This window comes from Ochotona curzoniae, unplaced genomic scaffold (genome assembly GCF_017591425.1).
Source record: "Ochotona curzoniae isolate NIBS_2020 unplaced genomic scaffold, NIBS_Ocur_1.0 patch72, whole genome shotgun sequence".
Taxonomy (NCBI): Eukaryota; Metazoa; Chordata; class Mammalia; order Lagomorpha; family Ochotonidae; genus Ochotona; species Ochotona curzoniae.
Genome location: NW_024467053.1, coordinates 275,481 through 294,537, shown reverse-complemented (window position 1 = coordinate 294,537; position 19,057 = coordinate 275,481). Strand labels below are relative to the sequence as shown.

General features: G+C 44.6%; 1 protein-coding gene across 7 annotated transcripts in view; it reads right to left on the bottom strand.

Annotated features, from left to right (window-relative positions):
* LOC121168175 (ninein-like) overlaps positions 1 to 19,057 on the bottom strand; it is a 96,164-nt gene that overhangs the window by 17,404 nt on the left and 59,703 nt on the right. For 3 of the 7 annotated variants that reach the window (XM_040998042.1, XM_040998046.1, XM_040998048.1), the window contains exons 14-24: positions 17,936 to 18,074; positions 16,044 to 16,165; positions 14,505 to 15,010; positions 11,489 to 13,615; positions 10,244 to 10,369; positions 10,065 to 10,134; positions 6,542 to 6,757; positions 4,474 to 4,587; positions 1,871 to 1,993; positions 1,152 to 1,265; positions 143 to 289 (exon numbers count right to left, since the gene is read on the bottom strand). In XM_040998042.1, the coding sequence (XP_040853976.1) occupies positions 143 to 289; positions 1,152 to 1,265; positions 1,871 to 1,993; positions 4,474 to 4,587; positions 6,542 to 6,757; positions 10,065 to 10,134; positions 10,244 to 10,369; positions 11,489 to 13,615; positions 14,505 to 15,010; positions 16,044 to 16,165; positions 17,936 to 18,074 (3,804 nt within the window). Of the gene's footprint in view, positions 1 to 142; positions 290 to 1,151; positions 1,266 to 1,870; positions 1,994 to 4,463; positions 4,588 to 6,541; positions 6,758 to 10,064; positions 10,135 to 10,243; positions 10,370 to 11,488; positions 13,616 to 14,504; positions 15,011 to 16,043; positions 16,166 to 17,935; positions 18,075 to 19,057 lie in introns of all 7 variants that reach the window. The other 4 variants (XM_040998044.1, XM_040998043.1, XM_040998045.1 and 1 more) reach the window with 4 other exon arrangements.

Here is a 19,057-nt window from a genome sequence, read left to right as displayed (position 1 = left end):
CCTACATGATTTTCCTGCAATGTTTTTCTCGTGTGTCTTTTAACTAACACAATGTTTTAATTTTATGGTCATTCAACAATTCAGACATGATCTTCTAACTTGCTCAATATATATTAAAAAAAAAATCCAGAAAAGTGACCACCTTGTCTCCAGCATCCTGCAGGTGCTTCCGCAAAGCCATCACTTCCTGCTTTAACTCCTCCTTTTCCTGCTGTGTCGCTCGGAGGTCAGATTTTATCCGGGACAGGTGCAGGTTGACGCTGTGCAGGGTCTCTTCTAAATTCTGAACCTGTGACATGAGAACAGGGTTTACATGGCTGCACCCAACCTCAGGGGTTCACTGCTTGAATGCATAAGGACACAAGAACCTCATGGGCTCCCTGCTTCTGCCTACACTTGGCCTTATTTCCAAGAGCTCAGTGGAAGATCAATATGTTGCAAATATCTACAGAAATGTTAAGATACATTTAGGTAAAGATGAAGTGTACCTGGTCATAACTTGATAGGATCACCTGATAGCTTACCAACTTATGTGTGACACCCTGTGTGTGCACTGACATCACAAAAGATGATCTCACTGAATTTTACATTGTATTACAGCCTGTGGTGCTGGTTTGTAGAGGACCTGGTAGTTGAAAATAACATCACCGTTATGTGCTGCACCTATGACAATGGTCCCACGGGTTAACTTAAGGGAGTGATGTCACAGCTGTCTTGGTTGGTGTGTGTACACTATGAGGTCTGTACAATGATGAAATTGCATAGTGATGCATTTCCCACACACTTTTCCCAGCGTGAGTGATCTGTGATGGCATATGCTAATAGAATCCTACTCATCTCTCATGGATATTTCAATTAAAAACACTTAAATTTGTAGCGGGAATGTTGATAGAGAACTTTATAATAGTTTGAACCTGCTTCAGAAATCATAGCCATTTTTCACAGCCCTCTCAAGCTTCCAGAGGAAGTAATTGCAATTAAGGAACTTTGAAATAGTGTTGAAATTATAATACTGTAAATGTGTCAATTAGGTTACATTGGAATCATTATGAACCTCCTAGGCCTCTGTCACCTAGCACATTTTTGGTGAGACTGTTAGAAAAAGAAGGCAAATTCTAAGCATGATGACGCAACGAGAACCATGCTCTTACCTTTTCCTGGGAAGCCACAAGCTGTGACTTCAGGCTCTCACTCTGTTGTGCCCAAGTCTTCTGTTCCTGTTTCATTATAGCAATCCTCTGCTCCAGAAGAGTGGATTTTGCCAACTATTTCAGCAAGACAAAAGAGGGAGGAGGCTTTGTTGGCAAAGAGACACAGCTCAGTGTGTGAGGCCCCTCGAGCGCTGTATACAAGGGACCAGAGCAAGAGAAAAGAAAAAAAGCATTCCTGGCTCCCTCTAATTGCAGCAGGGGTTTATCACCTTTTTGTGATTTTTAACTTATTTTCTCACTGCTGGTATTTGGAGGCTGGGAGATGGTGAGCTGGCAGACAATTAGAGATCTTGAGTTTTATGGTAAAATGCCCAGGAAGGCAGGAGGCTGTGTGTGGGGAGGGGGCGAAGAGGGAGGGGCGAAGGCAAGCAGTATTTTGGGATCTTCTTAGGAAAATACAAAGGGGAAAAAAAACACCCTATAAAATCCCAGATTAAAGAAATATGAGAACAACAACATGAATGTTTAATATAACTACTAAACAATGCATTTAGCCTCTTATAATCACAGGTCAAGACTGAGGGCCCCACAAGCTGGCCAAATGGTGCTGCAGGGAATTCTGGGATAATCAGGCTACCACGGGTTGACCTTGGGCTCCCAATCCACAAGGGATGCCCCCGATGTGCACACTATCCAAGGAAGATCTCGAGACTGACTACCTTATCCACACAGCTGCTTAATTCTTCGCTCAGAGCTGCTTTCTCTTTCAGCAGTTGTTCGTTGTAGCTCAGAACACTAGAGATCTTCTGCTCAAAGTCACAGACATCACGACCTCCATGCAGCTGTAAGAAACACACAGCTGTGCTGTCACTCCTGGCTGTGTACACAGGATTTCCTTATAAATAGCATTTTGTAGCTGCTGGTATCTTCCTGACTGTAGACATTTCAGAGGAAATACCAGCCATAATTAGCTATAGCTAAACATTTCTTGCCAGCTTCTCTTCACTGCTCAGTTGCCTACTGTGCTGTCTGCTCTGGCTGATTCACCTGGGGTGATACTGTGTTATAATGACCCAAGATTTCCATTCCCTGCAGGGCGAAACACAGGCTGCCACACTGTTGCTGATTTCACCCAAACACATTTCAGAACACATGTCCTGTGTGACATTTTCTTCTTGCTTTCTCACTTAACCAGAAAAAAATAGTTTTTGAAAATCCTTAAGACTATAAGGGGTATCCCACACACAGGCAAGTTTTAAGATACAACAATCTATCAGTCCGCCCCAGGTGCCCTTCCTTCAGCAAGATGCCGAAATTGACTTGGAGGCACTGCATTGCTGCCGTGGACACAGCTGCCAGCCCATCTCCATTTGCTGAGATAAAGACTCTTAAGTCCCTTGTCACCACCAGCATTGCTACTATGAACAGCTGTGATGGGGTTGTCCTGTGGTAGGATATTTCACAGTATTTCCCATTTGACCCACTGGATGTCAATAACATCCCCCAAGTTGTGAAAACCTAAAAATATACCAGAATATCTCAATATGTCCACCCCCAGTGCCACTTTGCTGCTTCTGGTCCTTAACCCTTCCCACATTTTTAATGCTGAATTATGGTTTCATGGCTATCTTTCTATTGGTTACCTGAAGCCCTTTGGTGTTAGGCTTTGGAAATGATTGGCAAAATTGACTTAGAGGATTTCCATTGGCAACCAACTTTAGCATACCTTACAACTCTGATGACATTGGGGAGACAGGGCAATGCAATAGATTAACAATGGGCCTTCTCTTTGACCCACTGACTTGCTTCTTGCTCAGCCCCCAAATACCCACTACAGCTTGGCAGCACTGTGGGTGTCTCCAGACAGACATGTGGCTTCTGTTGATGTGATTTACTGTTCTGTTCAGTGCACATAAATGCATGAACATACTTGGGCAACTATCAATCCTGGTAGCACAGGCAGGCAGCAGTGGACAGATGGCGCAATCCTTCACTAGCACCCAGGAAACGAGTCCCTCCCCCAAGGCCAATGAGCTCGCTGGTTTTCCATCTCACTCCTTATACCAATGCCACTGTAAAAAAAGTGCCCCCTCACAGGGTGCTGAATGCTGCTCCCCTTCTGCTCCTTTCCTTCTGCTTTCAACTGTAGCAGTCACCAAGCACAGGTTTTCCACACTACAGATTTGGGATTGATTATCATCACCTTAAAGCCTGAACAACAGACAGACTTTCACAGGTAAAAGAAAAAAAAAACATAGATGTCAAGTTCATCAGGAGGTATTTGGTAATAAGAGGCTGGGGATATTAAGATGCCATGGTCAGGCCTCTAATGGTTTTCACTTTGGGCAAGTTTAAAGTCAGAAAAAAAAAAGCTTCCCCAGGCATGGTAGAACAGATAAACTCTGCATAGCAATATTTGACCTGCAAAGGTTCTCCTAAGACACCTGTTAGGGATTGGCACAATACAGGGCATTAGGAAAGATGAAACAAAAGAAACTATTACCTCCTTCCATTCCTTTCAGGAAGGCAGGACTCACATGAGTTAATTACAGATGGACACAGTCATGACACTAGGTGGTTTAGGCCTGGTACAGTCAGTGTTCCAGTGTTCAGGGGAAGGGAGACCTCAATGTTTATAGGCTACACAGACTGAAGAAAGAATCTCTAATCCAAGGCTGTCTTGATGTTAATCTACATGGGTAATATGGAGCAGTTTTAAGCTCTCCCCATAATTGGGGACTGTTGTAATTCAAAATTCCTATGTATACTGGGAACTGAAAATAAAATGACAATGTTTAGCACTTAATTATTAAGGTGTGTCCTCCAATACATAAAATTAGGCTTTTGTTGGAAACAGGATTCAGAAAGCTAGAGTCATGAGAGAGGCTGTAGCCTTGACAGTGCTCTGGAATTTTTTATTTTATATTTTGCCCAAGATAAAGCCAAGACTTGATTACAAGGAAAAGGCAGGCCACCTTCAAGTATGTTAAATTATAGTGAACAGGGGTGTGTGGGAAGGAAGGGGGTTACCTCCCTGAGACACAGGCAGGTTGCTGTACCATCTGGCTGGGAGAAAGGAGAATAGCAAGTTTCCTCAATTAAAAAGGTTAGGATTCATCTCTACAAATAGTTTTAGATTTTTAAACACACAGAGATGGCTTAACTAGCACAGCTATACACAGGAGCTGGAAACCTTTACAAAATAGACTTGAATAAGCTAGGGGACAGGATTGAAAGCCTGGATCAACTGGGTTCTGGAAATCAGGCATCATTAGTTACACATCATTCTAGAACCTCCATTCCCCGCCCCACAGGGCCTTACTCGTTCCATTTTTTCCAGTTCATCTTTGAGAAGAAGATTTTCCTGTTCCACAATATGGGTCTTCATTTTAACTTCAGACAGCTCTGCTTCCAGAGAAGACACCAATGTGGAAGACTAAGAGAACAAACCAAATAATAGATTTTCACTCAGGTTGGGGAAATGTACCAGGCTTATATTCAGGAGATAACACAAATTCAAAGATACGTTTTCTGATCATTTCTCCTCATCCACAGTGGAACAAATCAAAGGCTTTCCACTTAGCATGAATATGATTTCTCAGTTTTTGCATGTTTTTCTAATACAAAGTGATTGTCTTTCGCTTGGAGTAGAAAGTTAAAGCAAGCCACATTTCTCAAAATTCTGCCTGTTTATGTTAGTGTACTTTTAAAATTTTCATTGGAAAGGCATATATACAGAGAAGGAGATGCAGAGAGAAAGATCTTCCATCTGCTGGTTCACTCCCCAAGTGGCCACAACAACCAGAGCTGAGCTGATCCAGAGCCAGGAGCTTCTTCCAGGTCTCCCACATGGGTACAGGGTCCCAAGAATTTGGTCATCCTCTACTGCTTTCCCAGGCCAAAACAAGGAGCTGGATGGGAAATGGAGCAGCTGGGACATGAACTGGTACCCATATGGGATCCTGGCAGATGCAAGGTAAGGATTTAGCACTAGGCCATTGTGCCAAGCCCAATCAATCGATTTTTAGAAACAATTCTTAAAAACATTCATTGCAAATTTAGACATTTTGCATCTACCGACTTTCACCCTAAAATGTCCACAACAACTGGAGCTAGGCTAGACTGATGCCAGGGCCCCTGAACTCAGCCTGGGTCTTCTCTGTAAGAGGCAGGAGCCCAAAAATTTTAGCAATTATCTACTGCCTTCCATGATGCCCACTAGCAAGAAGCTAGGATCCAGAATGAATGTTAGGTCTTCACTCATGTACTATGCTGTGGGATATAGCCAACTCAACCACTGCTCTGTCAATCCCATGCCCTGCACGTGTGTGTGTGTGTGTGTGTGTGTGTGTGTGTGTGTGTGTGTGTGTGTGTGTGTGTTCTTCTTTTTCATTGATGCTATCTCCTGCACACAGGTCAAAACAAGTTGTGTGTGTGTATGTGTGTGTGTGTTTGCATAGTAACTCCTCTAGAGTATACATGTGTCTGCCATATTTACTCCTCCTCTTCATGTACAAGGACATTTTGTAAACACAAACAACGCTGCAATTAATAGCCCTATGCCCAAGGATTTCCTTATTGTGGGAGATGTGCTTGTAGGGGATACTTCTACAAGTAAGAACACTGGGCAAAGGCGAGTACCTGTGTATTTAGAGTATGCAGTTTCAAAGTGATGTGGGCAAAGACGGCAACATCTGGCGTTCCCAACAAGCTCTGGAAGTGTTTTTGTCCCTAAGGCTCTGCCTATCATCTTTCTAAATTGTTGTGGGTTTCACAGGTGACAAATTATTGATTTGCATTTCTGTGATTTTGCTAGCAAATTTTTATGCCTATGACCATACAATTTTCAGACTTCTGTACTAGTAGAGATATTAACCCTTGCCTCAGTTCTATATGCTGTAAATAGTTTCTCCCAGTCAGTTGTGGCATTTTTTTATGGTATGCATTGCCAGGTGACATTTTTTATAATTATTCCTTTTATGGCCTCTGATTATTGAGTCATAGTCTTATTTCCCAGTAGAGTGAAAACCAAATACACACAGGTTCTCTTCCAGTGCCTGCATCATTTTACATTGTATATTTATACTAATTCAACTGGACTTTATCCTGGTATGTAGCATGGAATATGAATCTAATGTTAACTCATTTCCCAATGCCTGCCCAACTATGCAAACATCACTGTCTTCGGGAGCCACCTTTGTTACACTGAAGTTTTCATTTGTTATTTGAGCTGGATTCTATACTTTGGTTTGCACTTACCAAAGTGTCTGTTCATTTGCCACTCCCATTGCTATTCTGATTAAGCACTGAAGAACACAAACTTAAGCACAAACATTCTATTTCTTGAGATTTCCTCCCCAAAACATCTGTAGGGTAGCTATATGTCATACCTGTGCTTTACAACGCTCCAGTTCATCTTTGAGATTTGAGTTTTCTTGCTCCCATTCCTTGAATGCCCTTCTCGCTGGCTCTTCTTCCTTTTGGCATAGGATTTCTGCCAGACGTTGATTAAGCTTTTGCAATTCGTCCTGATTTTGAGAGTTCTTTTGGCTAAGTTCTGTATTTTCCAAATCCAACTGTTGGTTTTTGATTTTTAACTCTGAAAGCTAATTAAAATCAAGATCAGTTTTCAAAAAACTTGCTACCCTACTTCTGCTGCAGACACAGATTTAGACACTACTTCCCCTCTTGGTAAAGTTTTAAAATATACACATTTAATAAGAATAAAACATACTCATTATTACAATTCAGTCAGTCCAGAAGCGAATGAATGAGTGGGATATGGTCTAAACCCACTCCATGAGGACCTATGCCACATGGCTGGACACAGATGCCTCCAGATCATTCCCCAGGCAGACACAAAGCCCAGAGACAGAGATGCTTGACTTCTCTGTAGTAAAATAGTGGATCATTTAATGTTTTGACAGCCTGCCTTTGCAATTACACTATCTCACAGACTACTAAGCTTTCTAAGTCAGTGCATTCAGACACTAGCACATGGCTGTATTTTTCACTGAGTATAGGATATTCTCTGTAATGAGATATTCCTCAGTGCATCACTCCATTCCAACACTGACAGTTTAATCATTTCCTTTAATTACAAGGAAGTAATATCATTTTCTAGAAAAATCTATTTATACAGAGAAGGCTTTTTCATTTAGGATTACTGTTTATGAGAAAGCAGGATTGCCAAGTTAAAAGATAAATGTATATAAGAATGTATACAGGGCCCAGCGCGGTGGCGCAGTGGTTAAGGTCCTTGCCTTGAATGTGCTGGGATCCCATATGGGCGCCGGCTCTATCCCGGCAGCCCCCGTTCCCTTCCAGCTCCCTGCCTGTGGCCCGGGAAAGCAGTCGAGAATGGCCCAAAGCTTTGGGACCCTGCACCCGCGTGGGAGACCCGGAAGAGGCTCCTGACTTCGGATCGGCATGGCATCGGCCGTTGCGCTCACTTGGGGAGTGAATCATTGGACAGAAGATCTTCCTCTCTGTCTCTCCTCTCTGTATATCTGCCTTTCCAATAAAAAAATAATAAAAATAAATCTTTAAAAAAAAAGAATGTATACAGAAAGCTTACAAAGCTTATAGAAAAATGAAAGCAAACGGGATGTTTATTTTGGTGCACATTTTTAAAGAAAGATTTTTTCTTTGAGAGGCCCAGTGGTAGACAAAGGAAGAGACTGTCTACCCTCTGGTTCACTCCTCAAATGTCTACAACAGCTAGGGCAGTCTCTCTTTCGCTGCTTTTCCAGGCACATTAGCAGTGACCTGGATTGGAGGTGGCACAGCTGGGCCAGTGCTGGAATGTAGTGGTTAAAACTATACTTGCAGAGCTGCGTCTTGTCCGTACAGCAGCTCTGTTTCATGTTCAGGGCTGCTGCATTTCTGGCCCAGCTTCAGCCTGGTTTAGCCTTGGCCATTGCAGTCACTTGGGGAGTGAATCAGTGGATCAAAGAAGTGTCTTTCTGTCCCACGATAACTCAGCCTTCCAAGTTAATAAACAAATCTTTGAGGGGAGGGGAAAGAAGGAAATAGAGCAGATGGGTTTTGAACTGGCACCCATATTGGGATGTTTGCACTGCAAGTGGCAGCTCAGCCTGCTGGGTCACAATACTGGCCTGCAGAAGTCTTTGACATGTATTATTATTATTTTTTTCACAATAAGCATTTTTTTTTATGAACTTAATTTAAAAAATTGAGAGGCTAGAAGATAGGGAGGGTGGGTGAAACAGCATTATATCAGTTGATTTATTTCCCAAATGCTTGCAGTCGCTGGTGTTGGACCGAGACCAAAATGAGGTGGTAGGAACTCTCCCACTTGAGTGGCAGGAATCGTTCTGTCGCTGCTGCCTGCCCAGGTCTGCATTAGCAAGGAGCCAGAGTCAGGTGCCCAAGCTGGGAATCAGACCCAGGGACTCCAATGTGGGACTCCAGTAACCTAAACACAAATCCTATTCCCAAAATTTTTTTGAAGGTCTTTCATGTGTATATTTTAAAACCTTTTACAGCAAAATAAACTTATCTTTTAATTCCATTTTCCATAAATACATATGTACACTATGTTTGTCTTAACCGATGTCAGCTGGGTTGGTTCCCTATCTTTTCTCAAATGGACTTCAATAAACACTTTTTGAAGTATGCTCCTAAATTACTGTTTAATAATTTCTCAAAATGTCTTTCTCCTAGTATAATCAACGTACAGTGTTTTCAAAGATTTACTTCTTCATATCCTTTTTAATACTAAATAATAGCATTAAAATGATGAAAACCTCACACTTCCCTAGAAAACAATGAAACAAATAATCTTTTTATATCTCTTTTTTCTTTTGATTTCACCATTCATATTGACCATTTTTCAGCAGGATTTTTATAAAATTGTAAAATATATCATGGGTTTATTTTAAGTACTGAAAATACGCTTTGCCCAGTAAGCCCTTATAAATGTTTCAGATGGATTTTTAAAATATGTACATATATTTATCTATTTATTTTGAGACTCAGAGAGTCAAGGAGAGAAAGAGAAAGAGAGATCTTCCACCCACTGATTACTCCCCAGATGGCCATATCAGTCAGCATTGGGCCAGGCTGAAGCCAGGAGTTTGAGCTGGGTCTCCCACACAGCAGGCAGGGGCCCAAACACTTGGGCAGTTTCTGTTGCTTTTCTCTGATCAATAGTAGACAGCCCATATTCTACAAGGGCATTGGTTCAGTCTTGGCTGCTCCACTTCAGATCCAGCTCCCTGCTAATAGCCTGGAACGGCAGCCAAAGATTATCCAAGTCCCCAGACCCCTGCCACCCACACAGGAAACCCAAAAGAAGCTTCTGGCTCCCAACTTTGGACTGACCCATCCCTGGCCACTGCATCTATTTGGGGAGTGTACCAGCAGATGGAAGATATGTCTGTTTTTCCTCCTCTCCTTTCATAACTCTGCTTTTCACATAAATAAATGGATTAAAACAAAAATAAAAACACAACCCATACATATTGAGTACTAAACAACACAAACAGCATGAATAACTCACAATTCTGTGAAATGGTGTGCTAATTAACTGATACTCTAAATCTGAAAGTCTGTCCTGAACTTCCTACTTGGTAGTCTTGGTGACGAAATTAAGACATGTTAATTGGAACTACATAAAGGCTAGAGGTGGCATAAGTAAGGTTTCAGAGGTGTCACCTCCTATCTGCACTGATTATAAAGTTTATATTAAGCAGTTAGGGTCTGAAAAATAACATTTCAGCTTGCAAAAACAGGAATCTACATTAGAGTCAGACTTAGGCATGTGCTGAATGGATCATCCCTCCTTAGGTACATGTTATGCTAGTAGCATGTGCTACACATTTATATAAATTCGAAAGAAGATACATTTCAGAATCAGTAAGCACTGGGAAATATTAAACAATTCCTTACTTGTTTTTTTAAATCTTCAACCATTTTCTGAATTGCAGCTTTTTCCTGTTTCACTGTTTCTATTTTTTGCCTAAAGAAACAATAAAAACCTGAGAGTTAAACTCTAAAAGTTGAAGCAAAATAATTTCTTAGTCCTTTGTCAACATGTTGTAGGAAAGTTTAAGCATGCTATGCCTCACCACATTTCTTCCCGAGATCCATTTAATTTTCCCAACTCCAGGTTAGAATTGCTATCTTCTTCGCTTAAAGTAGTAATTTCATTTCTCAAAATAGAATTTTCCTCTTGAAGGTTTTCAGATTCATATCTGAAGTAGAGATGTAAAAAAAAAAATGTTTTAATGAGGCAGTCATCTGTCTTACTTGGAAAATATTTTCTAGTAGCTTCCAATAAGAATTGCATGCCAGTTAGGGAATTGGAAGTTAAGATTCTCTTAGTGGTTGGAAATCAGGTGCATATGGTGGGAAGAGAGAAACTGAGGGTCCATTCTGGTTGTTGTATGCTTCAGCAGTCATTGCTAAGAAAAAGATTTGGAGCAAACAACTTCATTTTTCTCCATCCCAAGTCCTACCTGCTCTAAGCAGGCAGAGTGACCTGACCCAGGGTACTCTTTAGTTTGCAGTCCTCAGGTACCCACAGAAACTTGCATTTATTCTGTGGGTTCATTCATCTCACCATGTTCTGATTTTTTAGAATTAAGAATGGCCTGAGGGAAGAGGAGGAAAATCTCCATTCAGAATAAATTACTTTATTTCCTGGCATTAAGATATTTCAGTCATGATGTAGTATTTTCTATTTTTTTTTTTTAAAAACCAAACTTGTGGGAAGCCTCATGCAATCCTATTTGATGAGGTCAGATGAGCAATGCTTCCAATTAGTTCCAGTTTGGTCTTCTCTTCTCAAGTGGATTTATAGGAAGCTGGTGGCTCCTTGATCAAATTATATGTTCTTAAAGAAGTGTACAGGATGTCAGTGAGTACTTGGAATGACGTAAGTAAAAAACTATAAACCACAAAACATCTTTCCAGTGTTAGGAACAGGACAGAGATCTTTTCTACCAGGCGAGTCAATAACACACAAAAGGCATTCATTCATTTAACAACAACAACAACAAAGACAAAAGCACCTATCCATTGAATAGCCTTAAGAGAGGTACAGACACACACAGATGATGCCTGTGGTTAAACAGCCAACGCCTGCCAGCTGGCACTTGCACAGCCCCAGTGAGCTACAGAGGGAAAGGCATGCCTCCCAGGCAAGGTGAGTCTATCAGTTAATACACAACACAGAAACAGGAGGGAGCCGGGAGTGTTGTTCTGGCTGGAAGCCTAGCGGGTTAGCGTCTCTAGGCACAGCAAGCAGCGCACGTTAGCTTTGGTGAGGTGTTCCACGGGCTTCTGCAGGGTCTAGCAGGTGCGTACGTTACCTCAGAAGCTCAACTTTGTGCTGCATCTCACTGCACGCCGTGTGCAGGTCGTGCATCACTGCCTTCAGCTCTTCCTCCTCCCCTTGTCCAGGACCACCTTTCTGTTGAACTAAAGTCGTGACTCGCTCCCTCAACCTCCGTGTGAGCTCCTGGAGTTTCCTCTTCTCCAGGACCAGCTCAGCTACGGTGACCTGACGTCGAGAGCACTCTTCCCAAAAGCTCAGGAGAGCTGTGTCTTCCTCTGGTTTAACTTGGCCTTGTGTGCAATCCTGTTCTGGATGTACCTGACTGCTTCTGTGGCCCCAGCCAACATCCCATGCTTTGATTTTTCCCAAGAGTTGCATCTTCTGCTGTTCCAGGCATAGCCTTTCTTGCTTCCCTTCTTTGGTCATGCGGTGCACACTGAGGCCCCTGGGTACACACTCTTCCAGCGTTTGATCGAGTTCAACTTCCCCTTCCAGGTCATCCACACGGGTGTCCCATGAGGTGGAACAGTCATATTGTCCTGCCGTTTCTTCTTGCAGCGTCTCAAGCTGTTCTTGAAGTCTCAACACCAGATCCCTGAGCTCCTCGTTCTCTGCCCTGATATCATCGTAGCTCTTTTCCAAGTTAAGCAAGGTCTCAGCTGCTTCCTCGGCTTTCCTCAGCTCGCCTTGCAATCGGAAGACCTCAGCCCTGAGCTCCCGGTTATTCTCTAGGGCCTCACCATAGCGTGTCTCCATCACGCTCAGCTCATCTTGTAGGCAATCATTTTCCTGGCTCATATCGTTGTACAGCAGCTTGTACTTGGAGGGAACCTCGGGAAGTTTTTCCAGTAGCCTGAGCTTCTTTTTGAGCACAGACACCTCGCACAGCAGGTGCTGCTTCCTTTCGGACACACGATCGCAATCTGCGCGCAGGCTCGCCAGCTGTTCCCGAAGCTGACTGATCCGGACCCGAAGGTCCCAGGATTCAGTCCTGGTCCCTTCACTGTTCTCAAGCTCCGAGAAACTCTCGAGGGAAGCGTCAGACTCCTCCATTTTGATCTCGCCTCTCGGGACAGAACCTGTCCCTGTACTTCCCTGGTGCTGGGTCTGGTCATCTTGTGGGTTGCTTAGGCGGCGCCGGGTGGTTACGCTGTCTCCTTGGTTCGACTGGTTTTGGGGCAAAAACGATTCCACTTGGTCCACAGAATCTGCAATAAACTCAGTAGCTGCCTCGTTGGAGTGGGAGGACGTGACTGATCCCGGTTCCAATGTTCTCAGCCTCTGCTGCAATCTAGAAATTTCCACAGCCATCTTTACATTCTCCTTCACAGCTCGTTCGTGAGCCCGCTGCAGGCTCACAAGGACGTCGCCGTTCTCCTCCAGCAGCTGCTGCCCTTGCTGAAGTAGGGTCATGGTACCGCTTCCATCCTCCACTTCCTCTCCCATGGCCTCACCACTGTCCTGCGACTCAGCCAGAGGAGCTGGCACCTGCTGCATTTCCCTGATTCGATCCTGCAGCCTGACGATTTCTGAGCTCATTTGAGCCCTCTCCCGATCGGCTTTTTCACAGGCCGCTTTGTGCATGCTCTCCAGGGCCAGCAGCTTGCATGTCCAGTCCTGCCGCTGGCGTTCATGCTCCACGTGGAGCTTTTCCAGTCGCTGGCTGGCCAGCAGCTGGTTGGCCCCGGTCAGGCCCGGCCCCTGCTCACCGCTGCTCACATCTCCGTGCACACTGCTCTCTGGCTGCAGCGTTTGGTCCGAGAGGTGCCAATGCTGGTGCTCGGACAACTTCCTCAGCTCTTCCAGATCGTGGAGCAGCTGCTCTCTCTCGGCAACCATGCTGTTCAGGTGCTCTTTGTACGTTTTCTCGAGCATCTCTCTCTCGTGGGTCAGGACCAGAGAAGTGGCTTTCTCCCGCTTCAGAGTCTCCTGCAGCTGCTCCTGGGCTTCTGCGCACTCCTGGATGAGCTCGTCCTTCTCAAACTGCCACTGGGATCTCTCCTCCCGTTGCTGAGCCCGGAGCTCCCTCAGCTCCTGGCGGTAGCGCCCCTCCAGGCTCTGCAAGGCATTTTCACAGCTCTCCGTGACTTTCTGACAGTCGGCCTGAAACCGGGCTTCTAGCTCACAGGTTCTTCTAGAACACTCGGTTTCCACTTTTTCCCTAAATGTGGTCAACATACAGGATTATTGGCGCTGGAGCCACCTCCGGAAGCAAACAAAATACATGGCTCTATGCATAGAGGAAGCTGCTAGGCACACACTGCTTTCTTAAAATGATCTCAACTCCTCCGTGCCTCACCTACACTGGGAAGGAATGTCACGTCTCAGAGGTGAGAATGGCCACCTTCGTGCACTTACACTGACCTCTTGCGGGAGTTGGGGCAAGTTTATACCACTCCAGTATTATGCCTACTCCTGCATGTGTCTGTTAATGGATTTTAAACCAAAGACCTGAGCTAGTATTTCACACCAAATGATCAAATGCATTTGAACCTGAACCCCTACCTTAGGAAATGTAAGTCATTCCTCCACTGTACTTGAGCACGCACTGAGGACAGCTGCCACATATACCACACGTGCACACGTTAACAGGTTCCCTCTACTTTGCCTCACATGTCGTAAAGGGGCATTAAGTTTGTCCAGGCGTGAAGCACCAAAGTCCTCAAGTGAGCCTGGGGTTTTGTATAAGGAAAGTGGTAAGTCCCAACACTGGGGGGTTGGGGGGTGGTGCACCACTGGCCAGAATGCAGCCTGGGGAGCCAACTGCTATTCTCAGAGCAACAGGACAGAACTGGGAAGGAACCACAATGAAGATCACCTGAGCCTCATCCAGAGCCTTGGGACACACTAAGCATCTTAACATAGGGAATCCTCTGCAAAAGCCACTTCCAAAGACCCCCAGGTAGGCTTAGATCACAAGTGGCAGAACAGGTTGAAAACTGTAAGAGAATCTAAGCAATCCCTAGGCAGCCGGGCTTTCTGATTGCTCCTTAGTTGTCCGCTTAACTGACCATCACTTCTGGAGACACCCCTCCTTCCTCCTTTCTTACCTTCCCTCGCGAAGTTCCCTTTGGTGCTGCTCCACGAGCTCTTTCCTTAGCTCTTCTTTCTCAAGAGCATGCTTCTCCCCCAGGCTTTTCAGCTGCTCCTGGTGAAACCGTTCGAGGCCTTCGGTCAAGCCTCTCACCTTCTCTTCTGTCCAGGAGCTGCCTTGGAGAAGTCCTTCCCTCTCCTGGTTAAACTGCTCCTCTGCCTGCTCCAGCCTTTCCTGAAGCTCCTGCTCATGTTCCAGCCTGAGCTGCTCCCGCAGGCCAGTCTGCTGTTCCTCAAAGGAGGCCTGCAGGTGCCTCTTCTCCTCCTCATGCCTGCAGGTGGCCTCCCGGTGTGCCTCCTTCAGCACCTCTGCCTGCCCCTGAAGTTCAACGATTTCCTGTTTCAGGTCACCAATCTGCTTCCTCAAGGCGTGCACTTCCTGCTCGTACTTCTGCTTCGTGGCCTCCTGCTCCTTTTCACAGGCAGCCCTGCTTTCCTGCAGCTGTATTTCATAGTGGTGCACCTAAAGGCAGACAGCCACACTGTCACAAGGTCACTCAACACTAGGCCATGGCAGGGGCTGCAAGGACTTATTTCCCCCTATATGACATTCCTCAGGTTTCCCATTTTGTTTGCAAACATTGCAATCCACTTGAAGCAGGACTCTCAAGTCAGGCATCATGTGCCCTTTTTTTCTATTTTCAATTTTTAATGTGGCCAAATTTCATTAATTTCTGAACAGTCCTATGAAGGACTGAGCAAACTTTCCATCCTAGACAGGCTTGCCTTCTTTTGCATCCTTTCCAATTACAATTTTAGGGCCTCAAAGTGATTAATTAAATTAATTTATCCAACATCTCCCAGGTACTCTAAAGGATTCATGGGAATACAAAGTTTAGTAATGCAAGGTCCCCAATGTGAAGGGAAAAACCAATGTAGACATGGGAGGGACAACATTAACTATACTAAAGGGTACAAAAGAGTGTAAAAGATATCCACAATTTCTTCTGGAAGGTTATATTCCAGTCCAAGGAGAGAAATATCAGGTTGCCATGCCGGTCTGGAACAGCTTAATGGAGGAGGCAGCATTTGCTACCAGCAAATGGGGTTTGGTGGACAAGAGAGCACTCCAGGGTGAGGCGGAAGGACGGGGTACCTCTAAGGCATGATGAAAGGGAAGGCTGACAGTGGGTATAAAGCCATGTGGCAAGGGGATTGGAAGCCAACATTCCAAACCTGATCCCAACTCAACAGGCAATGCTACATCAAGGGGCTTTCTATTTGTAAGAGTTTTCTAACAAGTTGGAAGTAACAAGATGGACTTGAAGCGACAAGTTTCATGCTTTCCAAGGCTGAAGATACCATGAAGAAGCTCTCTTCCTGGAGGGATCCTGTAAAACCATCCAGAGTCTATAGGTCTGGGACAACACCAGACACAAAAGGCAACCCAGAGAAAAGTGCTGCTCTGTAAGAAAAAGGACTGAGAAAGACCCTGTGCACAAAGGACTGTCAGAGGCCAAAGAAGTCCAGGTGTGGGCTGGGAGTCAGGGACTTACCTTATCTTCCAGCTCCAGTTTTAGGCGGCACATATCCTCCTGGTGCTGTTCCTTCATCTGTTCAATGACCATCTCTGCCTCAATGCTCATATTCAAGGGATTGCATTCCTCAGAACCCAGACCTGCAAACATATGGGATAATTCATTGATCCTGCAGCAGGTTCAGCAGGGCCTTTTGATCTATCTGACTTCAGGACAAATCATCAGAGCCTGAACTTCCACGTAGCTGATGCCCTGGGAGTTAGCCAAAGCCCAGAGAATTCGCTTCTCAAGTATTAGGCCAAATAAGATGACACAAAGGGGCTCAGATGTTTCTCTAGATAGGGACTGAACCAATCCGTAATAGAATCTTTTTTTTTTTTTTCCTTAACAGCAGGTAGGGAGGGATGGTGTGGAGACTGGTGCCTATGGATGACCACCTCTTCATGGAAATGCTGCCAGGTGAAGGACATATCAGCAGAGGGGCTAAATGACAGGGGGATGAATGGCCACCTATTGGCTGCTCTGCCCTGAGGACTTTATGTCATGGCTCAAACTACCCCACCTATCACTCAACATTATAAGATACATACTGTCATACAGAATTCCTAGAGTTATCCTCATCCTAAATTCTCAACTAAAATAAGATGGAAAAAATGGGCATAGGTTAGGAGCATGGATAAAGGGTGTTTTGGGAGGGGGTAGATTGGGGATGTGATTCTCAACACATCCATTTGAGTCTACCTCTGCATTGCCCAGGGGGATGACAAAATGTGAAAACCTAAGTTAGAGTGAGTTAATACACAGATACACAGGGGATGTTCAATACTCCTGGGACAGAGCGACTGAAAACATCTTTCTTATATGGGGTTCACAGGTACATGGGAGAAAGGGTCTCTTCTTGGGCAGCAGGGGGTTGAGACTTTTTATTTACTGGTTTTGAATATTTCACTCTTTTTCCTGGGTTTTGTCTTCACATGCTTGATTATATCTCCAATTGAGAAGTAATACATTGGGGATTCAGCTCCACTCATCCACAAAGAGTAGCCTCAACCCTTGTGTGGCTATGAAAAAGCCAAGAAAGGCAGCTGGTATGCAGCACCATCTACTCTGATGGCCTCCATCCTTGACCACAGTAAGCCAAGAATCTAAGAAAGGCCTGGAGACCTTTTTATCTCCCTTCCCAATTCCTTATTTATCATACAAGAAAAGGAGATGAGGGAAAGAATAAGTGGCCTTGGGAAGAATCGTACTCCGCCTCAAGTAGCACTGAGAAAAACTGTGGACAGAAGAATAGATGATCAGTTGTTCATTCTCAATCCACCCAGCTAAAAGGCAGGATTTCAGAAGGCTGGAATAGGCTGTGGGTGACCATGTGTGGGCTTGTAACCAAGTCAGCTTTCCAATGTGGCTACTCTGAATCCTTCTCAAAGACCAACCCTTATTTATCTCATTTGTTGTCTTGCAAAGGCAAGACATTCAGGACAGGCAGCAGCAGGTTCCCAGCTGAAGATCATGTGGTTTGTGGCTGGCCCACTCTCCAGAACCATCTTCACACCAGTCAGGCACTCTCACAGGAAGGGAGGGGCCGGTGTCAGTTCAGGGTCTGAATTCTAACTCCAAGGCCACAGCTTTGCAGCCAAGTTTTTGTGTGTTTGTCTTCCATAAAGCAAATACCCTGTGATTTGAATTTTCCATTCCTTTCCTGATGCCTATCAAAAGCACATGGAAATTAAGACTTCAAGGACACATGAACCACCAGCCGACAAATGAAACAGCTCAAGCAGAGTCATGCCAATGTCTTTTTGTTTTCCCTTTCAGGGTGCCAAAGATGTGTGATTTTACATGCAACTGGTTCTATAAACAAAGGTCGAAGGCAGAGACTGAAAAGACAGTTTCTGAATGTGGTTTACCCTGGTTGGGCTCAAGGCCACAGCCATTACCGTCCAGTTCCTCTGACAGCGAACTCTTCATGGGAAGCCTGAATCCTCTGCCTTGTGCACGGTACTCTTCCAGCTCAGACTGGAGCTCATCCACTTGATCTTGCAAAATCTGCAGTTTAAAAACCAATGCCCAAAGCACAAGCAACAATAGAAAAAAAAAATCAGATATCAAACTAGAAACTTCTGTGTTTCAAAAAACACCATCACAGAAGTCCAAGATAACCCAAAAACTGGGAGAAACACTTTGCAAGTTTTAAATCTGATAAAAGACCTTAACTAGAACACATACAAAGCACTACAACTTTAAAAGTAAGAAGGCAAAGAACTCAAGATGTGAACAAAGGGCTGGTGTTGTGTGGCAAGTTAAGCTGCTTCCTGTGAAACCAGCATTCCACATGGGTGCCAGTTTGAGTGGCAGTTGCTCCACTTGTGATTCAGCTCCCTAGGAAAATAACAGGAGATGGTTCAGGTATTTGGCACCCTGCCACCTGTGAAAGATAGCTGGATGGAGTTCCCGGACCTCAGCTTTGGCCTGGCACAGTTGTGGCCACGTGGAGCATGAACCAGCAGATGAAGATTTCTCTTTCTCTTTGTAACTTTGTCTTTCAAATAAATAGATCTCTTTTTAAAAAAATGAGCAAAGGATCTAGACATTTGTCAAAAGAAGATACACAAATGATTAAGTTCACAAGCATCATTAACTATTGAGCAAATGCAGATCTAACCCAAAGCTCCTGATTCATGACAGTTGGATAAGCCCTGGACCCACTAAACTGAGTGAAGGAAGCTGATCACAATGACCACATCTGGTGCCACCGATAAGAAACGCACACAACAGGCCAAACTGTGGACAGCAAGTGGAGGAGCAGGGGGTTGGTTTTTGGCACAGGGGCTAAGACATGAGACACCCATGTTCCTTCTACAGTGCCAGTCAAGTCCCGGCTCTTCTTGATTCTAGCTCCCTGCTAAATGCAAGTAAGTATGTAGCTGATGATGGCCAAAGCACCTCTGTCCCTGCCGCTCACGTGGAAGACCTGAATTCAGCTAATTCCTGGCTTCTTCTTGGCCTAGTATTGAGACTGAATCAGCAGA